The sequence below is a fragment of the Crocodylus siamensis genome, chromosome 6 (assembly GCF_052110815.1).
Source record: "Crocodylus siamensis isolate JL-2025a chromosome 6, ASM5211081v1, whole genome shotgun sequence".
NCBI classification, from domain to species: domain Eukaryota; kingdom Metazoa; phylum Chordata; order Crocodylia; family Crocodylidae; genus Crocodylus; species Crocodylus siamensis.
Genome location: NC_143400.1, coordinates 13,583,417 through 13,602,974, shown reverse-complemented (window position 1 = coordinate 13,602,974; position 19,558 = coordinate 13,583,417). Strand labels below are relative to the sequence as shown.

At 59.7% G+C, this 19,558-nt stretch overlaps 1 protein-coding gene across 9 annotated transcripts in view; it reads right to left on the bottom strand.

Annotated features, from left to right (window-relative positions):
* The window catches only part of LMNA (lamin A/C), a 56,066-nt gene that overhangs the window by 21,838 nt on the left and 14,670 nt on the right, over positions 1–19,558 (bottom strand). For all 9 annotated transcript variants that reach the window (XM_090053603.1, XM_090053595.1, XM_090053600.1 and 6 more), the window contains 2 exons: positions 8,194–8,381; positions 4,485–4,922 (listed from right to left, as the gene is read on the bottom strand). In XM_090053603.1, the coding sequence (XP_089909729.1) occupies positions 4,485–4,834 (350 nt within the window). In that variant the 5' untranslated portion in view covers positions 4,835–4,922; positions 8,194–8,381. The remainder of the gene's footprint in view (positions 1–4,484; positions 4,923–8,193; positions 8,382–19,558) is intronic.

The following is a 19,558-nucleotide window of genomic DNA, read 5'->3' as shown; positions in this document are numbered from 1 at the left end:
GCAGTGGCGGCAGCTGCAAACCGGCCCGGAGATCTGTGCCCAGGCCAAGGCGGGCAGCTCGGCCTAACACCCGCCTGCAGCAGTTGTCTGCCCGCAGTTGTCCCAGCTTACACTGAAGCTATTGAGGCCTCTGGGGATGGGGGTGGTGCAGGGAACAGGTGGATCCTCCATGTCCTGGGAGCCGCGAGCTATGTATAGAGCCGGGATAGCCGAGACATGGAGGTCTGGGCTGGGCGGCTCCAGCAGGAGGGGCCATGTCCAAGCTGCTGCAGAAGCCCCAGGACCTTGACCCTGGCACAGGCACATAAGCTGAAGGGGCTGCTGCCAAGCAGTTCCCACAACCAGCCTCCCTCCCCTGCTTCCCAGAGCCAGAAGAGTGACTGGCAGCAGAAAATCATATGCACGTGCCCAAGGGATTTAGGCACCCACCATCTTCCTATGCAGGCATTGCTGCCAGGCTATGTGCCTGGGAGCAGAGAAGGCAGCCACAGAAAGCGGGGGGAACAGCTCCCGAACAGGGATCCACACGAGCTCAGGGCACATTACCATGCTAGGCTCACAAGTGCCCTCACCCTCGTGCAAGGAGGGGGCAGATCCCCAAATTTACAAGCCTCGCATTCCTTGTGTAAAACTGTGTGGATGGGGTCTTGGGTGTTCACAAGTGTCACGCAAGATGGGGCAGCAGAGTTCACGAGCACCTCGTTTTTGAGGCAAACTGGTGCAAGGGACCCCGAGATTCACAATCATCCTGCGAGACGGAGAAGAAATCACAAGTGTCTCTTTGTCATGCACCAACCGGACAGGCAGGGAGCCTGGCGGTCACAAGCCTCGTGCAAAACAGTGCAGAGGAGGTAGCAAGGGCACGCCTGGCGCCCCTTCTCCCAGCCTGGCACTGGCCCCCCACAAATCTGCATGGAGCCCCACTGCGGGCTGCAGCCCCTTGCTGGGGCTCTGGCACTGGGGCGCGGGAGGCAGGGTGGAGGCCTCGTCTTCGTGAACAAGAGCCCGGCTGGGGCTCGGGGATGGGAAAGGAGATGAGTTGCTGCCGGCGTAATTGGGTTAGGGCTGGCAATTCAGGAAGCCACAGCTCGTCAGAGGAGCAGCTAACGAGCAGGGGCTGGTTCCTGTTTGGGAGAAGGAGGGAGGGAAAGAAAACTCCCACACTGCAGAGTCTGGTCACGTTGAGGTCCCCCCCGAGACGCCCAGGGCACTGGGTGGTCTTTAGAGGGGCAACGTGGCCCAGTGGTGAGAGCTGCAAGGCTCGAAGGATGCCTGGGTCCCTTCCTAGCTCTGTATGTCCTGACACCCCGCTCCCACCAACGTCACGTGTGGCACCCCGTGAGCTCCCAAGGGACCCACGTGGATTTTTCCCAGGATGCACCAGTGCGTGGTAAACAGCCCAGTGCTGGGGGGGAATGGCGCTGGGGGGGGATCAAAGTTGATTGGACTCCCCTTTCTGGGCACGTGGGACTGGGCGCCGAGCCAGGCGTCCCACCAATCCCAGGCACCGTTGGGAGCCCCCAGGAGTACTGGGAAGGACGTGGGCGCTGCCTGCACCGATGAGTCACCAAAAGGCCTGCCACGCCCTTGTGTCCTGTGCTGCTGCTGCCCACCCATTGGCTGAGTGTGAGCCAATTGCCGGCAACCAGGGGATGCGCTAGAAGTCAACTGGCCCCTTGGAAAGTCGCTGGAGCGGGGGCTGATGGGAGGGCTTGGCACTTAGGGCCATATGCAGCTCTGCCTGCAACCCCACTCCACCCCAGAGCCAGCTGCATGCGGCACGTGAGGTCCCCCGTGAGCCCAGAGCCTGGGACACCGGTGCCATCAGGCAGGCGTGGTTTCTACTCTCATCTCTCCCCCTTCCCCCTGCACTTTCCCCCCACAAGGCCCCCATGCCCTGTCTGCATCCTAGGGACCACACGGAGAAATGGTTAGAGCAGTGGGGACACCCGAGTTCCCTCCTGGCTCAGGGACTGTAACCGAGGCAGGAGGGCTGACAGCATGGCAGTAGGATCGTGGCTGCCTCAGTTTCCCCTTGCCTCCCAGGGAGGTTCAGCTAGATAGCCCGGGCCACCCCCTTGCTGCAGTCTCGGAGGAAAGGACCGGATGCAGGCTCGGCCCTGGGTGTGGTGTGGGGGAAAACTAGGCTGCACCCCGCCCCCACCGGGAGCCCCGGGGTTTCCTCTCATCCTCTCTCCCTCCAGCAGCAATCCAGCTGGTGGAGGCAGATAAGGGTCCTGTTGCTGCCGGTGGAGGCCAGACAGGGGAGATACCCACAGCGTTTCCGCCTTGGCTCCAGGCAAGGGTGGGCATAGGGCAGGGCCGGAGCTCCCAGTCCAACGCACCCGCTCAGAGAGACAGGGCGCAGGCGTGGATCTGGCCCAAGGGGCCTTGATCCTCACTGGCCTGGCTACAGACCCCAGCCTCACCGCTGCCTCTGGACACAGGACCAGTTATTGCCCCTCATCCTTATATGGGGAAACTGAGGCACCGAACCAGAATGGAGGAGGTGGGATTGAGAGGCCAGCTGGGAAGGGGACCCCTAGTCACACCTGGTCGGGGTGTGACACCGCAGGTGTCTGGAAAACCTTCCCAGCGCCCGCACATGCGAGAGGCTGGACACATCTTGGCCTCGATGCACGCCGAGCCCGGACGCCTGGGTTTCATCCCTGCCATCTGGGCTCCCCATCCCTAGCAGGCCCGGATCTGCCAGCCTGAGGGGGCTGGAGCGGCCAGTTGGCTCCAACAAGCTGCCCTACAACAAGCCCAAGTATCTCCCTTGCCCCTGGCCTGTGGGGGACCCTGGGAGGATGCCTTTGACCACAGGAAGGTTTCCTGAAGCCCACCCAAGACTCACCCACCCACACCAGAGCAAGGCAGAATCCACAAGGAGCCTCCCACAGAAATTAGGGAGGTCCAGACCCATGACACGGGGGCCAAAATCTGCTCTTGAGTCACGGGGCCGTGGCCGAGGTGCTGCCCGCCTCCGGGGAGCCTCCTAGCCCAGCCGGTTCCCCCAGCCCACAGGACATGGTGCAATGGCACCGGCTCCCAGCGAGTGAGAGCTCTCTGTTGGATCCCCAGCTGCAAAACTAACTAGTAGCTGTAAAGGCAGTGCCTGACCCAGCCTGGCCAGATCCCAAACTCAGGCCAGAACCATCGCAGCAGAGTCCCCTCGGGACGGGAGACCGTTCCCCCAGGGTTACAGAAAGGCAGCAGCGCCTACCGGTTACTCCACTCTGGTGAGCTGCACAAAACTGGCACGGACGATACCTGGTGTGGAGCAGGACGGGCGGATAGGCACAGCGGTGGGCAGGGAACTCGATAACGAAGGGTTTAGTAGAGAGAGACACAGGAGGAGGTTGGCTGAGCAGCAAGAGGAAGAGATTTCCCACCCCCTTGCCAAACTCCTGCCCCCCAGCTGGGATAAGTGGAGACTGGCATCAAAAAGATCACAGCCCCACAGCCAGTCACCCACAGGCAGAACTGCAGAGACCAGAGGGGTTTATCTAGAGCGATTCCGGCCGAAGAGAGACACAGGAAACTAAATATAATCCCTGGGTGGGTTTGAAAAGAGACGTGCAACACACTGCTGGCCCTTGCGGAGGGGAATTATTTCTGGCCTGTTCCAGGCGGGTTCATTCCAGACCGGCCCTTAGCCCGGGCCGGGGGGGGTAAGAGGCCAGAGACCCAGGGCAGGATGGGGAGAGGGGCCTCGCCAGGTGCTGGGTAAGGCCCTGATCCTGCCCCTGGAAGGGCTGGAGGAGCAAGGTGCCAGGGACACGGCGGGCTCTGCCCTAAGGGTTAAATTCGTCCAGATCCGAACGGCACTGACGTCAATGGGAGACGGCGGCTTTGGGACTGTGGCCAGGGGCCGCCAGAAGCGCTGAAGCTTTCCAGGTGCACGAGCCACTCCCTACCCGCAGCCACGGGGCTTTGTCTCCGCCTGGGAGGGCAGATCCCCCGTGGCGCACCGCTCGGGCATGACGCTGGGACCCAGACCCCGGCGACAGGGCCAAAGCGGCTGTGGGACCCCCTTGCACTTCTGTGACCACCAGCACCCACTGCCCACGCAGCCACTGCTTGCAGGGGAGGGCATTTCGAAACCAATCCTCAGCTTCCAACAAGCCAGGAGTCTTTTGGCTGGACCTGGAGCCGGGCTGCTCCCGCCCTGATCCTCCCCGCTTGCCAAGCTCGCTACGCCACAAACCCGCCAGGCCTCAGGGGAGGCAGCTCCGGGCTCGGGTGATGCCAGGGACCCCCACAGCTGGTCGGACTCCGGCTCTGTGCCTACCCTGTGCCCCAGCCCCGCGGAGGGGGGGGAATGGGGGACAGACGACGACACACCACACACACGTGCTGCCCCATGCCCCTGCCCCGGTAGCATGGAAAAACCACTCCCTGCGCCGTGCCCCCACCTGGGGGAGTTGAGCACATGTTCCCTGCCCCATGCCCCCACCCGGGGGAGTTGGGCACACACTCACCGCGCCTTAAGCTCCTTGTGCTCCTCCCGCACCTTGCTCAGCTCCAGCTGCAGCCGCGCCCGTTCCTTGGCCACCGAATCCAGGGTCTTGCGGGCATCAGCCAGCTCGGACTCATAGGCCACCTTGATGCCCGAGACTTCGCGGCTCACCACTTCCTCCGACTCGGTGATGCGGAGCCGCAGCCCCGCGTTCTCCGACTCCAGGGACCGCACGCGGTCGATGTACACGGCCAAGCGGTCGTTCAGCTCCTGCAGATCCTCTTTCTCCTGCAGCCGTGTGATGCGGGTGGGTGACAGCGGCGTGGTGCCAGTCCCGCTGCGGGTGGTCCGGCGCTGCCCAGGGGTCTCCATGCTGGGCACAGGGTGCAAGTCAGGCCTCGATGTCCTCTGGCTCCCACTGACAGTCTGAGTCACTGCCTTGGAGCCGGCTCAGATATGCCTGGGAAAAAAGGGTGGGGGGAGGGTGGGGTTATGCAAAGCAGACCCCACCCCGTTTTGCTCATTTAAAGAAACCAAAAAAAAATAAAGGAGTGGGGACTCATTTCCAGGAATGAGGCATGATAAATAATCTATAGGGCAACTGCAATTCAAATTCGTGGCAGATGTTGCAAATATCTAGTTGGTCTAATAATATCACAAAAAAAAAAAGTCTCAGTTTACAAGCTTCTGGGCACAGGCAGCCTGCAGCAGGCCCAGGAGACTGCAAAGATAGGAAATTCCTCCTAGGTGGAAATGAAAATTCATAGGGCAAGCGTGCATGGCAGCAGCCCCAGGGAACCCCCTCCTGCCACATCCCTATGCCAGAGGAAGAGATAATCTGGAGTCAGGCCCAGTCTGAATCTGAATGAACTTCCATAGTGCAAACCGGATGGGTGCCAGGCAGGGGTTGAATTATGGGGAAGCTACAGGGGGAGGGGGGAGCTGAGCCCCCCCATGATCCCTGGTGCACTCTGAAAACCGGATGGGTGCCAGGCAGGGTTTGAATTACGGGGGAGATTAGAGGGGCTAAGACCTCCCATAAGACCCCCCCTTGTAAGATTTGAAAATCATAACCTGGGAGAGTGTTTATTAGGGCATCATGATGGGCAGCCCGATTTTTTTTGCAGACACCCCAAGACTCAAAGTGTAATTTGAACCCTGGTGCCAGGGCAGCGCTGGGTGTCATGGGAGGGGGGGCAGTCCCAACACAACCAGATCTGAAGAGCTACTGGCAAGGTTTGAATTATACTTGCACTCTTGGAGGGGGCTCGGGGAGGGCGGGTTAAACACTAAGTTAAACCAGTTCATTGATTTACAAGTCCACCAAAGTGAAGAAGCAATTGGATGGGAGACCACCCCAACCCCGTTATGATTTTCAAACCTTATGGGGGGGTTCTTATCTCTTATGGGGCCCCTGAGCTCCCCCCGTAATTTGGACCCTGGTTACTGGGATTGAGAAAGCCCCGTGCCTGGCTCTGGGACTCCTCTCCTGGGCTGTGATGGGCTGGCTGCCTAGGGGTTACAGCAGGGGGGCAGGCAGCAAGACACCTGGGCTCTCTCCCAAGCGCTAGCAGGGGGTGGTGAGGATTTCCTAGCATGGGAAGGAGGGGACAAGGACAGGAGGTCCTTAGGGGTAATGACTCCTGGGTTCTTCACCCCACCTGAGACAAGCCAGTGCTCTATCCCATGCCTCAGTTTCCCCCCTGGTACCATGTGGGATAGCAGCACCAGATCCCCAGGGTGGTGATCAACTGATCCAGGACCCCCAGGTCCCAAACACACCCCTCCCCACCTTGCACTGTCCAGGGAATGGACACAGGCCTCAGACTCCTATAGGCTGGATCTGACTGACCCCCCCCTCCACACACACACCCCCTGCTCTCCCTGCCTGGTTACCAGCCCAGTGAATTAAATGCCCTGCTTGTCACTTCATGCCCTGCTGTACTGCTAGCCCCTTTGGCCTGGAGGCTGGGACCCCATGGCCCTGCTGCTGTCAGTCAGCCCCCAGCCCCAGCCCCAGCTGCATCCCAGCTCATGGACACAGAGAGCAAGGACTCAAGGGCTTCCAAGCCCAGCGTGGGGAGCAGGGGGCAGGGGAGTCTGCCAAGGACGGCTCGGATGCACTGACGGAGCAAGCAGCTGCAGACAGGGGGGCAACACTGTGCAGAGAGGAACCAAGCAGCACCAGCTTCCCCCACCCTCACCCCAGCAGCAGGATTGGGACAGGGGGGCACTGTGCCCAGCCCAGTGGAGGGGGACACGCAGGGGTCCCCCTTCCCTGCCCTCCCCAGCATCCAGATCCCAGGCCTGGGCAGCCTCCCAAGGGGCAGGCAGGACATGGACACGTGCCTGCTGTTATTTATGGCAGCACAAAGGCAGCGGGTGGGAGCCAAATCCAGGACAAAGTCTTTCCCGGCCCCCTTGAAGCTAACTGCAGTTGGAAAGCTTCACAAGGGGGCAAGGGTTTGCAAGCTCCAGCTGCACTCCAGGGACCCAGTAGGGCCTAGGGGTATTTCCCAACCCCATAAGAGCCCCTTCTTGGGGCTTTCCTAGGGACACGGCCCCAAAAACCTCAGGGCTGGGAAGAAAAAAAAACAAAAAAAAACTTCCAAGATGTTGCAGCCAGCTCTGGGGAGGACCTGGCTTCATCTTCTGCCTCTCTGAGCAGGTAAGCAGGCTCCAGGGCAGGGTTTCTGGGGTACAGGTAGGATGGGGATCTGCGTAGGGTTGAGCCCTCTCTGAAGTGGAAGGGGGGGGAGAGTTTAATGTTACAGGCTGGCCCAGGGTCCCACTCAGAGCACTGGGCTTGGATAAAGCCAACAGGATGGAGGGTCACTTTTTTTGATTGCATTATAGTTGTTAACCTTTCAGACCCATCCCTGGTTGTTGTTAGCTCCTGAGCTTTATTAGAACTATGACAGGGCTTGATTATTGGAGTTTAACACTTTCAATCATCTAATAAGTAGCAATAGGACTTCATTAATCAAATCAAGCACCTCTGACCATGACTTGTGGGTCACTGTTACAACAGAGGAGATTCAAAAAAGTATTTGTTAGCCAGCCTAGTTGCCTAGATTAAGGGATGCCTTTCCCCTGGTTACCCCAATCACTTTGAAAGGGAAGCCTATCATAATTAATCTCAGGCTATCAGGACATGGAATATATTCAGTACTAGGAGCCAGAAATGGGATTAAACTGTGTTGTTGTACTTTAGGTGTTCCCAATTAGGAGTTTGCATTGCAAAATACACTGCTATTATGATTTAGTGGTATAAATTATACCCGTGTGTCTTATTATGACTTAGGGATTTACATTTTGGACCTAGGTCCAGACAAGCTCTGTATCCAGCATGCAGGGCTCTAGGCACGTAGCAACAAACTGGCCAGAGGCTTGCAGGACCCACAGGGTCATGCTCCCAACAAAGCATAAGGGGCTACCCCCACAAGCACCCTAGCAGGGCTGCCAGAGAGAAGGGACCCCCCCCAACTCACTGCAGTTCCTCTAAGCCCCCCAATAGAGTGTGTGTGTGGGGGGGGGGGGGCAGGTGCTGCTTCCCCCCACAGCCACCCAGAAGTACTCACCACAGTCCCTGAGAAAGCACCAACCCAGCTCCCCCTCTTTTAAAGGGCTTCACCTGCTTGCCCCTGCCCCACCCTTTATGGGCAGCAGCTGAGACCAGAAGCCAGCAGCTGAGCAGGATAAAGCATCTAACAAGCCTCCCCTCAACTGACCTCTGGAGCATGCTTAGGCCATTGCTGCGTGCTCCTCTGGCCAAGGGGAGGTTCTCCGGGTGATGTTGTGAGTCTGGCTGGTGTCTGGTTGGGTGGCTTTGCTGTCACCCCCTGCCCGGTTGTCTCCAGCTTTTGGCACTCCCAGGGATACAGGTGAAGGGAGTGGAGGCAGAGAGGATGTCTGAGGCCTGAAAGACAAGAGGAGCCTGGTGAACAAGGAGAGATTCCCCCTACCCCCACTGCAACAGCTCATGCTTTTTTTAGCACAATCTCAGGATTTTGCAGCAGTTTCCATGTGCTGTGACATGACTTGGGCCCCTGCAGACCCCCTTGCTGGGCATGGTGGGGGTGATGGCATCTCAGTGCTGATGCTTCCACAGCTCCCCATGTTCCCAGGGTGGTGGGTGGCTGCTACAAGGGGCCTGGGGCTGGTTGGAGAACTGGAGGCAGTGGGCACTGGACAGCCCTGGCGCAGCAGGCCAGGCTGGAGGGGCATCAGCGGAGCAGGAGGAGTGGGGTTGAGCTGTCAGCTCCACACCCCAGGCTGGAGCTTTGAGACCCTCTTTGCAGCAAGGCAAAACTCCCACCCATGTCCATTAAAAAAAGGGGGGGGAAAAAATACTAGCTCCTGAAGTGAGTCACGCCCTGCTGCTGCCATGGCAATGGGTAAACACATGGCTTTTTGTGAATCAGTAATCTGATTGCTCCCCCGTCATGGCAACAATGAGTCACCTGCTGCCAGCAGAGACAGGGCTTGGGCGGGGTGGGGGGGACGCGCACAGCAACAGGGATCAAGGGTCCAGCTTTCAAAAAACAACAGTTTGGTTCTAGGAAACCAAAGGGAGGGAGACACAGGCCCGTGGGTGCGTGTGTGTGCCTGTGCATGCATGTGCACTAGTGGGGGGGAGTGCATGTGAGTATGGTGCATAGGTGTGTATGTGTGTGTTTGTGCACATGTGGGTATGGGTGCATGGATATGTGTCTGTGTATGTCTGTGTATACATGGCTGTATGCGTGCATGTGTGGGTAAGAGTGTGCATGTGTGTATATGTGAACCTGTTTGCACACATGGGTATGGGTGCATGGGTATGTATAGGTGTGTGCATGTCTGTGTACATGTGCGGGGGTGTATGCGTGCCTCTGCACACGTAGGAGTGTGTTCATGTGTGGGTGTGTGCATGTGTGTATATGTGGGCCTGTTTGTGCACATGTGGGTATGGGTGCATAAGCAGGAGTGTGTGTGTGTGTGTGTGTGTGTTTGTGCCTGTGTACATGTGGGTATGTGTATGCATGCCTGCTTGTGCCCATGTGGGTGTGCATAGATGTGTGCATGTTCACGCATGTTAGTGTGTAGGAGTATGTGTGCATATGTGCACCTGTTTGTGGGTGTGTAGGTGTGCATGTTTGTGCCCATACATTTGTGCATGTTTTATGCACAAGTGCACGCACATGCATTCACACACGGGTGTGTGCATGCCTCTGTGTGTGCATGCCTGTGGGTGTAACCATCCCTGCAGCTTTGGCTATTTGACGCTGAGCGCAACAGGTGCATCCATGCCGGCGTCTACTCCGACCGCGGTCTTCTCCGGCCTGGCTTGCGCTGCTTTTCCACCATGTCCCCTAGATAAACAGCGCTGCTGCACATTGATCTCCTGGCCGGGAGATTTCTCCGGTGGGGCATGGACTGCCCCCGCCCAACACACCACCCACCTCTGTGCGTGCCAGGCCAGCCCTGCCCTGCCCTGTGGCAATGACAGCCAAGTTCTTCTTGCACCTGAGACAGCTGGGTTTCCCCCAGCCAGAAGAATCCCCCACCTCCAGCATCTGTGGGCACCTGGGGAAACTGAGGCAGTTCCAGGCAGCTGGCGGGGGGAAGAAGCCGTGTCGGAGTGACTCGGTCTGAGGGACCTACCTGCAGCCCCAGCAGCTCAGCTCAGCCCTGGCCAAACCTCTCCCCACTCCTTGCTCAGCTGTCTCTGGGGTCCTGGGAGTGACTGGGAAGAGCCCAGTGTGTTGCAGGACCCCCAGGGCCCTGAGTACCTGCTTGTTTTCATGCTCCTTCTCTCTATCTTTCCTCTTCCCTCTGCCCCCTCCTTGTCTCTCTTTCCTGCCAACCCCAGGTCTGATCTCTCCCTCTGATACTGCTACCCTGGAGCCCCTGTCCATGTCTCTCTGCCCGCACTACAGGCAGGAGAGCTGCAGCCGCAGCAGTTGCAGGCTCAGGGCTGCTCCAGAGTTGTTGCATGGGGGTGAGGGTCCAGGAAGGAGCTGGTCACTGGACCCAAGCCAGACCCCACGCGTCACAGCAGCCTCGTGGGTGCTCTAATGTACATGCAAGGGCCGGAGAGTGCTGAGCTCTGATGCCAACCCCCTCCATCCACTCCCAGGCCCCTTGCAGACCTGGCCTAGCTCTCTCCCCACTGCCACCGGCAGCTCCATTGTTCCCAGCTGCCCCCACCCGGGTGCTCTCCAGGCTTTGCCAACTCCAATGCAATTTGGCTCGGAGCAGATCCTGCCGGGGCCCCGAGGAAGTCCTCCTCCCAGGCGGGGCAGGGAGGTGCCACCTGAACACACAGCCCCGTGCCAAGGTGGGAATATAATGGGATGCCGGATGCCTTGCTTGTGCTTTGATGGCTCTTCCAAGTCTGGGAAGGAGTCACTGCTCCACATCCCAGGGCTCCAGTGTGAAACATAAGGGCAGGGGCAAAAAGAGCCATCCCCGGGATATTGGACAACTCAGGTTGAGAGAGCACGGCTGTGCGGCTGCTCCTGCCCGATAGGTGGGGAAACTGAGGCATGGGGTGTGAACCAGAAGGGGCCCCGCACACCCAGAATGAGAGCGTCCATGTGGGGCTTGGTCGTGGCTTCACCCCAGTGGCAGGTTTCCGCTTAAGGGCTGAGACCAGGCTGGGCGGGGGATTCTTGGGGCCATCCATCCCAGACCCCCCAAAGTGGGGGGCAGCATAGTGACCCCATGGATCCGTGGTCTGGGGCTGCTGCTCCAACCACTGCACCTGCTGTCAGGTCGGTCCGTTCTACCCAGGCTCATCCACTCTACAGCCTTCCACGGGAGCTTATATTGGGGGGGGGGGGCTCTACCTAATGGGTTTCCACGTGGGGGGGAAGGTGGATCCCTTTTCCCTGACCTCTCATGGGCCTTCACAAGAGCATGTATGATGGTGGAAAGCAGGACCCATCCTGTAGGTCATGGGCCATTACTGCTTGGGGGACAGAGGGGGCATTCGGCCTCCGTTAGCTGCCCTTAATCACCAGCCCAGAGCAATCAGACACTTGGACGGAGCTGGGGGGGGAAGAGCCATGTTTCACTCTCACGAGGTGGGAGGTTTCTGTGCACATGGGGTCGGCAGGATCACGTGCACCGCGCTCCCTGGGACACGAGGCTGCACCCCCTGCCACCCCGACAGCTCAGGCCTGGGCGGATCCAGATGCAGCGGTTGCATTCCTGTGGTTTCCACGAGGGCTTGGGGAGGGGAAGGAGACGCCGAGCTTGCTCCAGCGCCGGGGGAAAGCAGTGGGAGACGATACGGGCTAGGGCCAACAGAGGTGGGGGCACAGGAGTGCCGCCAGCTCTGCCCCAGAGGCAGCTCAGCGGTGGGGCTTTCTTCCAAGCCCCCCAGAGATGGGCTGGTGGAGGATATGAGTTAGGGCTTGTAGCTGGGGGATCAACATGCAATATAGACCCTCCATGCCTGACAGGAGGACACCCCCATCCTTGTCCCCCCCCTTTAGGGCCACTGCAGCCCCCCAGTAGGGCTAGATCCATAGCCGCGATGCCTTTAAGAAGCTCCTGTCCCTGGGACGTGCCAGTTCCAGATACCCATCGCTCCCTGTCCCTGGGTCCATACACAGCCCCACCTGTCCCCCTGACTTTCTCCTCACTCGTCCCGGGGAAGCAGGATACCCCATTAACCCATTTGCAGCCGATCTGCTGGGGATGGGGCGTGAATCAAAGCTCTGGGCTGGAGCAGGCCAGAGCCTGGCAGGGGCACAGCAGAGCCTTGGGGCATGGGGGGTCAGCAGGATGGAGGCAGCTGCATATGCACTGGGGGGCACCAACACTTGTGCAAGCACTGAGAGCGGCACCAGCCCTCGCACATGCACCAAGGGGGTACTAGTTCTTGTATGAGCACTGAGAGGGGCATCAGCCCTTGCGCACACACTAAGGGGGCACTAGTCCTTGTATGAGCACTGAGAGGGGGACCGGCCCTTGCACATGCACCAAGGGGACACTAGTCCTTGTATGAGCACTGTGAGGTGCACTAGCCCTTGCACACTCAGGAAAAGGGTGGTATTTTCCTACGGCTTCCACTCCTCCCACCCCACTCACACCAGCTGTGCTTGGGCGGGAAGGCCACAGCCCCAGCCAGCACCCTGCCCAGTGAGGGAACAGAGCCAGGCATGTGCTACTGGTCCTTGTTCACCACTGCCTGCTGGAAGCAGGGCTCTGCTAGAGCTGCCTGAGCCCAGAGCACGTGGGGGGAGAATAGGGGTGTCACTATCTGACTCCCTCCCTTGTGGAGAGAAAGTGACTGAACCAAGGCCACAAAGGGGTGGCAGTGGCAGAGAAAGGAACAGAACCCAGATCCCTGCATTCCAGCCACTGACCAGTGCTCTCCCACCATGAACAACCAGGCACTGCATGGGTGGGGAAAGGGGTTGTGTGAGTGCCTATGGAGGCGCCTTAATGAGCTAATCATCTTTAATGGGGTTTAATTGCCTTGTTATAAAAGGTAATTACAGCCAGGCATCAATTAGAGCTGGAAAATTAATAGATTTCCACAACGCATGGATCCACAAAGCTGGAACTTCCAGTGTGCGGCAGCTGGGGTCAAAGGGGGGGCCCTGGCTAATGGGACAGGGGAGCCCATGAGACCCCTGCCCAGCCGGATCCTGGGTACTGAGAGCTGGGTGCTGGTGACTGGACCCAGAGCCACATCACAGCTGTGGGTTCATTTCCCAGCTGTCACTGGCACCATGCATTGCTCCAGGCCTCAGTTTCCCCCCGTGCTATGTGCAGGGATGCTCCAGGGAGCGCCTAGGGCCTGGAGGGGAGGCACAGGAGTGGGCTGTAAGACCCGGGTCTAAACTCAGCAGGGCAGGGGCAACCCGGAGACCGGTGCAGCCTCCAACCACAGCACATCCTCTGTCCTGGTAGGACCTACCAAAGACCCCAGACCCCATCCATGCCAGCACAGCCCCTGCACCCTGCGTTCACACCCAACCTTAATCTGAATTAGCTTTCCCTGAGCAGACAACACCACAAGGCTCAGATCAGCCGCTCGCAGGCCCTGACAGACATGCAGGTTCCTCTCCATGATGATGGCATGAGCCTCTTGCCTCCTCTTCACAAAATCTCAACAACCACAAGCTGAATTCATTCCTAGTTGCAAAGTGTTTTGATATCTTTTTAGGGAAGGGGCAATGCCTAACCTGTCCACCCTTTTCTGGATGAACCCTGTAGTGTATCATAGCCCCTCTACTGTTAACAGCATGTGGGGATTCTCCTTAAGGAACAGCTAAAGCCAGCAGATGGTTGGCACCTGAATCTGCCCCTTCAGGGGTGGCCACAGCTTTGTAAGGCCCAGATCTGAAGTCTGCCTTGCACAGCAATAGTTCAACATGGGCCAGCCATGGGGCCAGGGCAGGCGGATGTAATAGGGGAAGTGCCCAGGTGATGCCCAGCCCTCCTGGGTCGGTGCTGTGCTCACCAGTGCTGCGAAAGTCTGGGGTCCACCCTGGAGCCCACAGCTTGAAGCAGCTGCATGCAGCTAAGAGGAATTAGCCCTGAGAGGGAATATGCCAGGCCCCTCTGGCTGGACTTGGAGGCAGGGGGAACCCAGGCGGGGAAGCAGGGTGCCCCGATCCCACACGCTCCTAAAGCTTGGGCCTGCAGGGCTGGGCCGGCGCTGGCAAGCCGGGGGGAGACGAGCCGTTCCTGGCAGCCCTGTGCCGCACGTCCCCTGCTTGGCTTGCTCCGGGCTTCCTGCACAGAGGCTCTGGGAGGGACCGCGGCCTGGGGTCCCCCTTCCCCAGCACCGTTCTCAGCTCGGTCCAGCCAGCGCAGCCACGAGGGGCCGTGACTCACTCCATCCAGCGCCAGGCTCCAGTCCTGCCCCTGCCTCCTACCCCGGCTCCCGACATCTTGTTCCATTTAGGCCGCCTGTTTCCTGGTGTCAGGTCCAGGAACGCCAGCGGGCTGGGGGCTCGCTCCAAGTTTTAATGCACATTTTTTCCTCTGCCGGTTGCCAAGGCAGCGAATGGGGAGCAGGCCGGGAAATGCAAACACAAAGAGCTGGCTGGGGATCAGTCAGGGCTGGGGAGGGAGGGCAAACAGGCCTCCTGGCTACCCCCCGCTCCACCCCGCAACACCTTGCCAGGATGTGCCCAGCTATTTTGGGAGGCGTTGGCTTCCCGTATGAAAGCCTAGTTCTCATCCGAGCACTCCCTTTGTACTGGGGGCCAGAGCTGAAGGGGTTAAGGGAGCTGAGACTCCCCCCCCCCAAATGCTCCCCTGCCCAGCAGCTGTGCTAAGATGGAGCACCCTGGGGAGGGGCCTGCTCTCAATTAGGTGCTGTCCCAAGCACTGGGGGTCCCAAGCTGGTTGCTTTGCTGGGTGGGGACGGGGGCAGCTTTTCAAGGCAGGGGAGGTGGGATTTCTCCCCCTTTCCCAGCCCCTCTGTCCCACCCCTTTAGTAACAACGCCCTGCCCCCTTCTCCTGCCCCAGCCACACTCCCCTTTAAATGCAAGATGCTCCCATGAAACCAGGGGCAGGATGCAGTCAGCTCCGCTGTCTACAAGGTGCCCAGCACCCACCGGGCTTGGAAAGGACTGTGAGCCCTGGCTGGAGGTCCCATCCCAGGCCCGATCCTGCCACCCCAGCAGCACAGACATGGGTAGAGTTGGGGCTCTGAAGACCTCTGGGCAGATCGGAGACCCCCCTGCATCCATCGGCTCCAAAAGGAGGATTTACACAGAGGCACAAGCCAGCTCCTGCCTGGCCCTGAACCGTGGGAAGCATCAGGGGGAGGTTGAAGCCACCTGCCCTTTGGGCTCTGCAGCTGTGGTAGAGCCAAGCTGGGGCTGCCCGGCGTGACAGCCGCTGGAGCTGGGGGTCCTGGCAGGGGGATGTGCCCCTTGCTAGCTCCCACCCTGGCACCACTGTCACTTTGGACCAGCCGTGGGCAGGACGCTCAGGGGGCAGCGGCTCAGCTTCCCCCAGGCCTGGGGAGGGCAGCGGGAGAGATGCTGGGCAGGATGGAGCAAGGGGCCCTCAGCCTCCCCTGGTCTCACCCCTGCCAGCGTCAGTCCGGAGTGACTCTGTTTACACAGCTGGAGTTGAATCCAGATTCAAAAGGTGGAGGCAGCCAGACCCCAGCGGCATGGGGAAGGGAACTCGGCCTCCAAGGAGTCTCCACACCCCCTCCGTGCTGTTGCCCACGGAGCAGGCTGGGCAACGCCCTGGGACCCCAGAAGTGGAGGCTCTGACCCGTCTGTGCCAGGCTGCGAAGCTGAGTCCAGTCCGACCGGATCCTTCCTCTGGGGCTGATCCCCGTGCCCGCCCTCAACCCTGCACAGCACCGGTGCTGGGTTTGATGCATCCACCCCTTGGAACAGGCGTCAAGGGGACTCGGGCACCGTCTGCTGGGATTGCAGGAAAGCACAGACACCCCCGGGCTTCGGCTGACCATCCCGGCTGCTGGCTTTGGTGCTGGGAAAGGCAGGAGCGCGTCTTTCGACACCTCGAATTGCCATGCCTGGTGACTTCCCTGTCCAGCACTGAGCACCCGTGACTCAGAGGCAGTGGCTTTGAGTCTGTGTTGTCCCCAGCCGGTTGCCTTAGAGACAAAAAGGGAAATCCCAAAACACAGGGTTTCTGGGCAACCCGTCCCCTGCCTCCCACAGGGCCAGAGGGGCCCGGACGTCACTGTGTGGGTGAGATCCCTGCGGGGGGGCACCTCTGAGTTAAACAGAGACTGCGCATTCCCGCAGGGGTGCCCACCTCGCCTCGGGCCGGGACAGCGGCGTAGGGCAGATATGGGTCAATGCAACACGCTAGGGGGTGCCAGGCCTTTGCTGCGCAGCAGGGTCCAAAATGCTTCCTTTCACCCCTCTGGGCACAGGGCAGTGGAGACCTTGCCCCCCAGCAGCTCCCGATTCAGCACAGAGGCCAGATCCAGGACCCCAGCCCTGAAGCAGCAGCCGACAGGGAGGGAGCTGCCTGCACGAGATCCAGCTTGGTTTCCTGCCGATGAATCACAGCTCCCATCCCTTAACGACTGGCGCGGCCGCCCCGCGTTGCCAAAGCAGCTGGGCGAGCTTGGACATGTGTGCAAGCCGCCAGCTCCACGCTTTTGCCTTGGCTAATGTTTCTCATTGCTGCTCCGGGGAGCCGGCGTCATCTCACCTTCCCCCACCTGTGCTCACCCCTGCATCAGGTCCCAGGTGGCGAACGAGGCTAAAATATAGTGTCAGGGCCAGGGCGGGTAAGAAATGCTGCCAGGGTGAGGCAGAGGTTGGAGTCTCCCAGACTGGAGTTTAAACCCCACCTACGTTTGCAGCTGCTCAGGGAAACAATGGCCCCTTTAAGCCATAATGAGGCCTTATAAAACCAGGACTCAGGCTCCCTCCCATGCCAGTGGGGTGCTGAGACCAGGGTGGGGCCAGGGGGCACTGAGCAGGGGCCTCCCTGGTGCCATGCAACAGTAAAGCAGCCCCAAAGCTGCTCTAAGAGCCGCCCAGGAGAGTCCAGCAGGTAAAGGTGGGGACAGAGGGATTGAGGAGTAACTCCAAGGCACCCAGATGCTGCAGTGAGGGGCTTGAAAGCAGCAGCAGAGCAACACGGCCCGTCTGGCTGCTATGAAGGATGCTCCTTATTCAGACGGGTGTCCCCTCCTGCTCGGGTTTGCTGTTGTCTCTGTGCCAGATGATCCCAGGACTAGACCTTGCAAAGGGCCCATGATCTTCTCTCACCACTGGGCCCCACAGCCTGCAGGGCCCAGACCCTCTCTCACCCCACCTGAGGGGCAGGGAGGGGAAGCTGACGGCGTGCAGCACAGGGCAGAGGCCTCACCGATCGTTGGGCGCGTTTGGATGTGTTCTTGCCCAGCCAAAAGCTAACTGCAGCACATGCCTGCACGTGGCATGTGCACCCCTGCCCCTGGCTGGGACTCCCGGGCGCCTCACCTGTGTGCCAGAGGCGCACGTGCAGACCCAGCAGGCAGCTGCAGACACACGCCCATGGGGGTGGAGATGTGCCCAGATCACTGCACCAGCAATCCTGTGCTCATGCCCGTGTGCACACATGTGCAGAGCTCCCAGCTGGGCCCAACAGTGTGAATTCACATGTACACTCCCCCATGCACACTCACACACATGCACACACACAGGGATCTCCTCTGCCAAGCTGTGCATACTCACACACGCCGTCCCCATATACACTCGCATGGATCTCCCCTAACTGTTAAGCTGTGCACACACACCCCCATATACACTCAGTCACACACAAACGTGCACACACACAGATCACCCCGACTGCCAAGCTGTGCACACCCCCCCATACACACTCACACGCATATACACACGCTCAGATCTCTGCTTACAGCCAAGCGCACCCCCCCACACACACTCACCCCTTCCCTGCTGCAAAAGTGCACTCACATGCACAAAATCTCCCGCCTTGTTGCCACTCTCACGGCTGCACACGGTCTCACACGCACATCATGGGTTTGGACTCCCCTGTGGCTCGTGTCCCAGGAGCCCGCTGCTTCTTGGCTTCCCCCTAGAAGACTCTGGCTTCTTGCCCCCGGGAGGAACAAGCCCCTTCACCCCCTGGCTTCACAATTAAGTCCCGTGCCCCCACGTCACCATTCCCAGCTCAGTCCTGCGCTCTTGCCCTCCTTGTCCCCTGCCCTGGGGTCCTGCTGGCGGAGAGCTCCTAGCCTCTGCAAAGCCCTGGGGGTGGCTGGGAAACAGGGTAAAGCTCCCAGATACAAAGCAGCCGGGTAGATCCCGCCAGGGACCGGTTCCCCCAGCAAGCATGAGCAACAGCACCATCTAGTGTGCAACGCCGGCAGCACCCCAGGGTGCTGCTGATGCCACACACCACCCCAGATCCAGTCCCTGCTGCCCCTTCCCTGGGATCCTTGCTGAGGCCAGAAAGGACCTCTCCGATACCCTCTCCCCTTCCCAAGTGCAACCAGCCCCTGGCATGGGATAAGCATACAACCCCCCATGACACACACGTGCAAATTCACACCCACATTTGTGCCCAGAGAAGGCCGCAAGGCGGGGAAAAAATCACCCACTGACCTCTGGCTGCCATGAGCAGGCAGGTCTGTACAGTGCTGCCGTCAGCACTGGGGAAACTGAGGCAGCGAGGGAGGTAGCAGCTGGGAGCTGAGGTTGGAGCTGGGGGCTGGTTGCCAGCCCACATGCGGGGAGGGTTCTGGGTCAGCACCATGAGGCAGGGGTCTGGATGGGGTCCCAGACCCTCCCTGCAACCATGGCCATTGGCCAGCCTGCTCCTTTCACTAGCCAGTGCTGCCATGTCCTGGGTTCACGCACCCCCTAGCGGCCACCCAGTGCCCCAACACCCGCAGGCTGGAGCAGCTTCCCACCCCAGTTCCCTCCAGTATATCCCAGTGCAAAGCCCCTGCAGGGCGCTGAGCCCTGCCCTTTATTAGCCCCTTTTGTGCCTCAGTTTCCCCACCAATGTCACTGACTGTGGGGGAAGCCGGCGGAATATTCTCCGGGTTTTCTACCTGTCTCTTCCCCAGAAATGGATTCTGTGTCCCAGGCCCTGCTGCTGCCAAGGCAGGGCTGAGCTGCAAGTGTCGGGGGCCGGGATCTCCAGGCCTCTCTGGTTACCACGAAACCAGATCCCTGGCACGGCAGGCCAGCCCACGCACCAACTGGCAGGCATGGCAGGTGCCACACGGCAGGCTGCTGCCAGCGGGGCTCTGGTAATGCAGCCAGGACAGAGCCGTGCACCCCCCAGGTGCTTCTGGGGGTCCCCAAAGCAGAGCAGGGGACCGGAAAAGGGAAGCAGAGAAGGGGAGTGGAGAAAACCCCTCTGCCTCCCAGGTGGGGGTGCCAGGAGGGGTTTGCTAGCCACCTGAAAACCCAAGTTGCAGCCCCAGAGCTCAAGGAGTATCCCCATCAGTATAGGTGCCGTGACATACAGTTGAGCAGTTCTAAGTCTGGCCAACAGGAGGCAGCACCATGCATCTATATATGCATGCACATGCATGCCAAGCTCATTGCCACTCCGGTGCCCCTTCCACGGCTTGGCCACGTGCAGCTATATGAAGGAAACTAGCACAATAGAACGGAGGGGGAATTTGA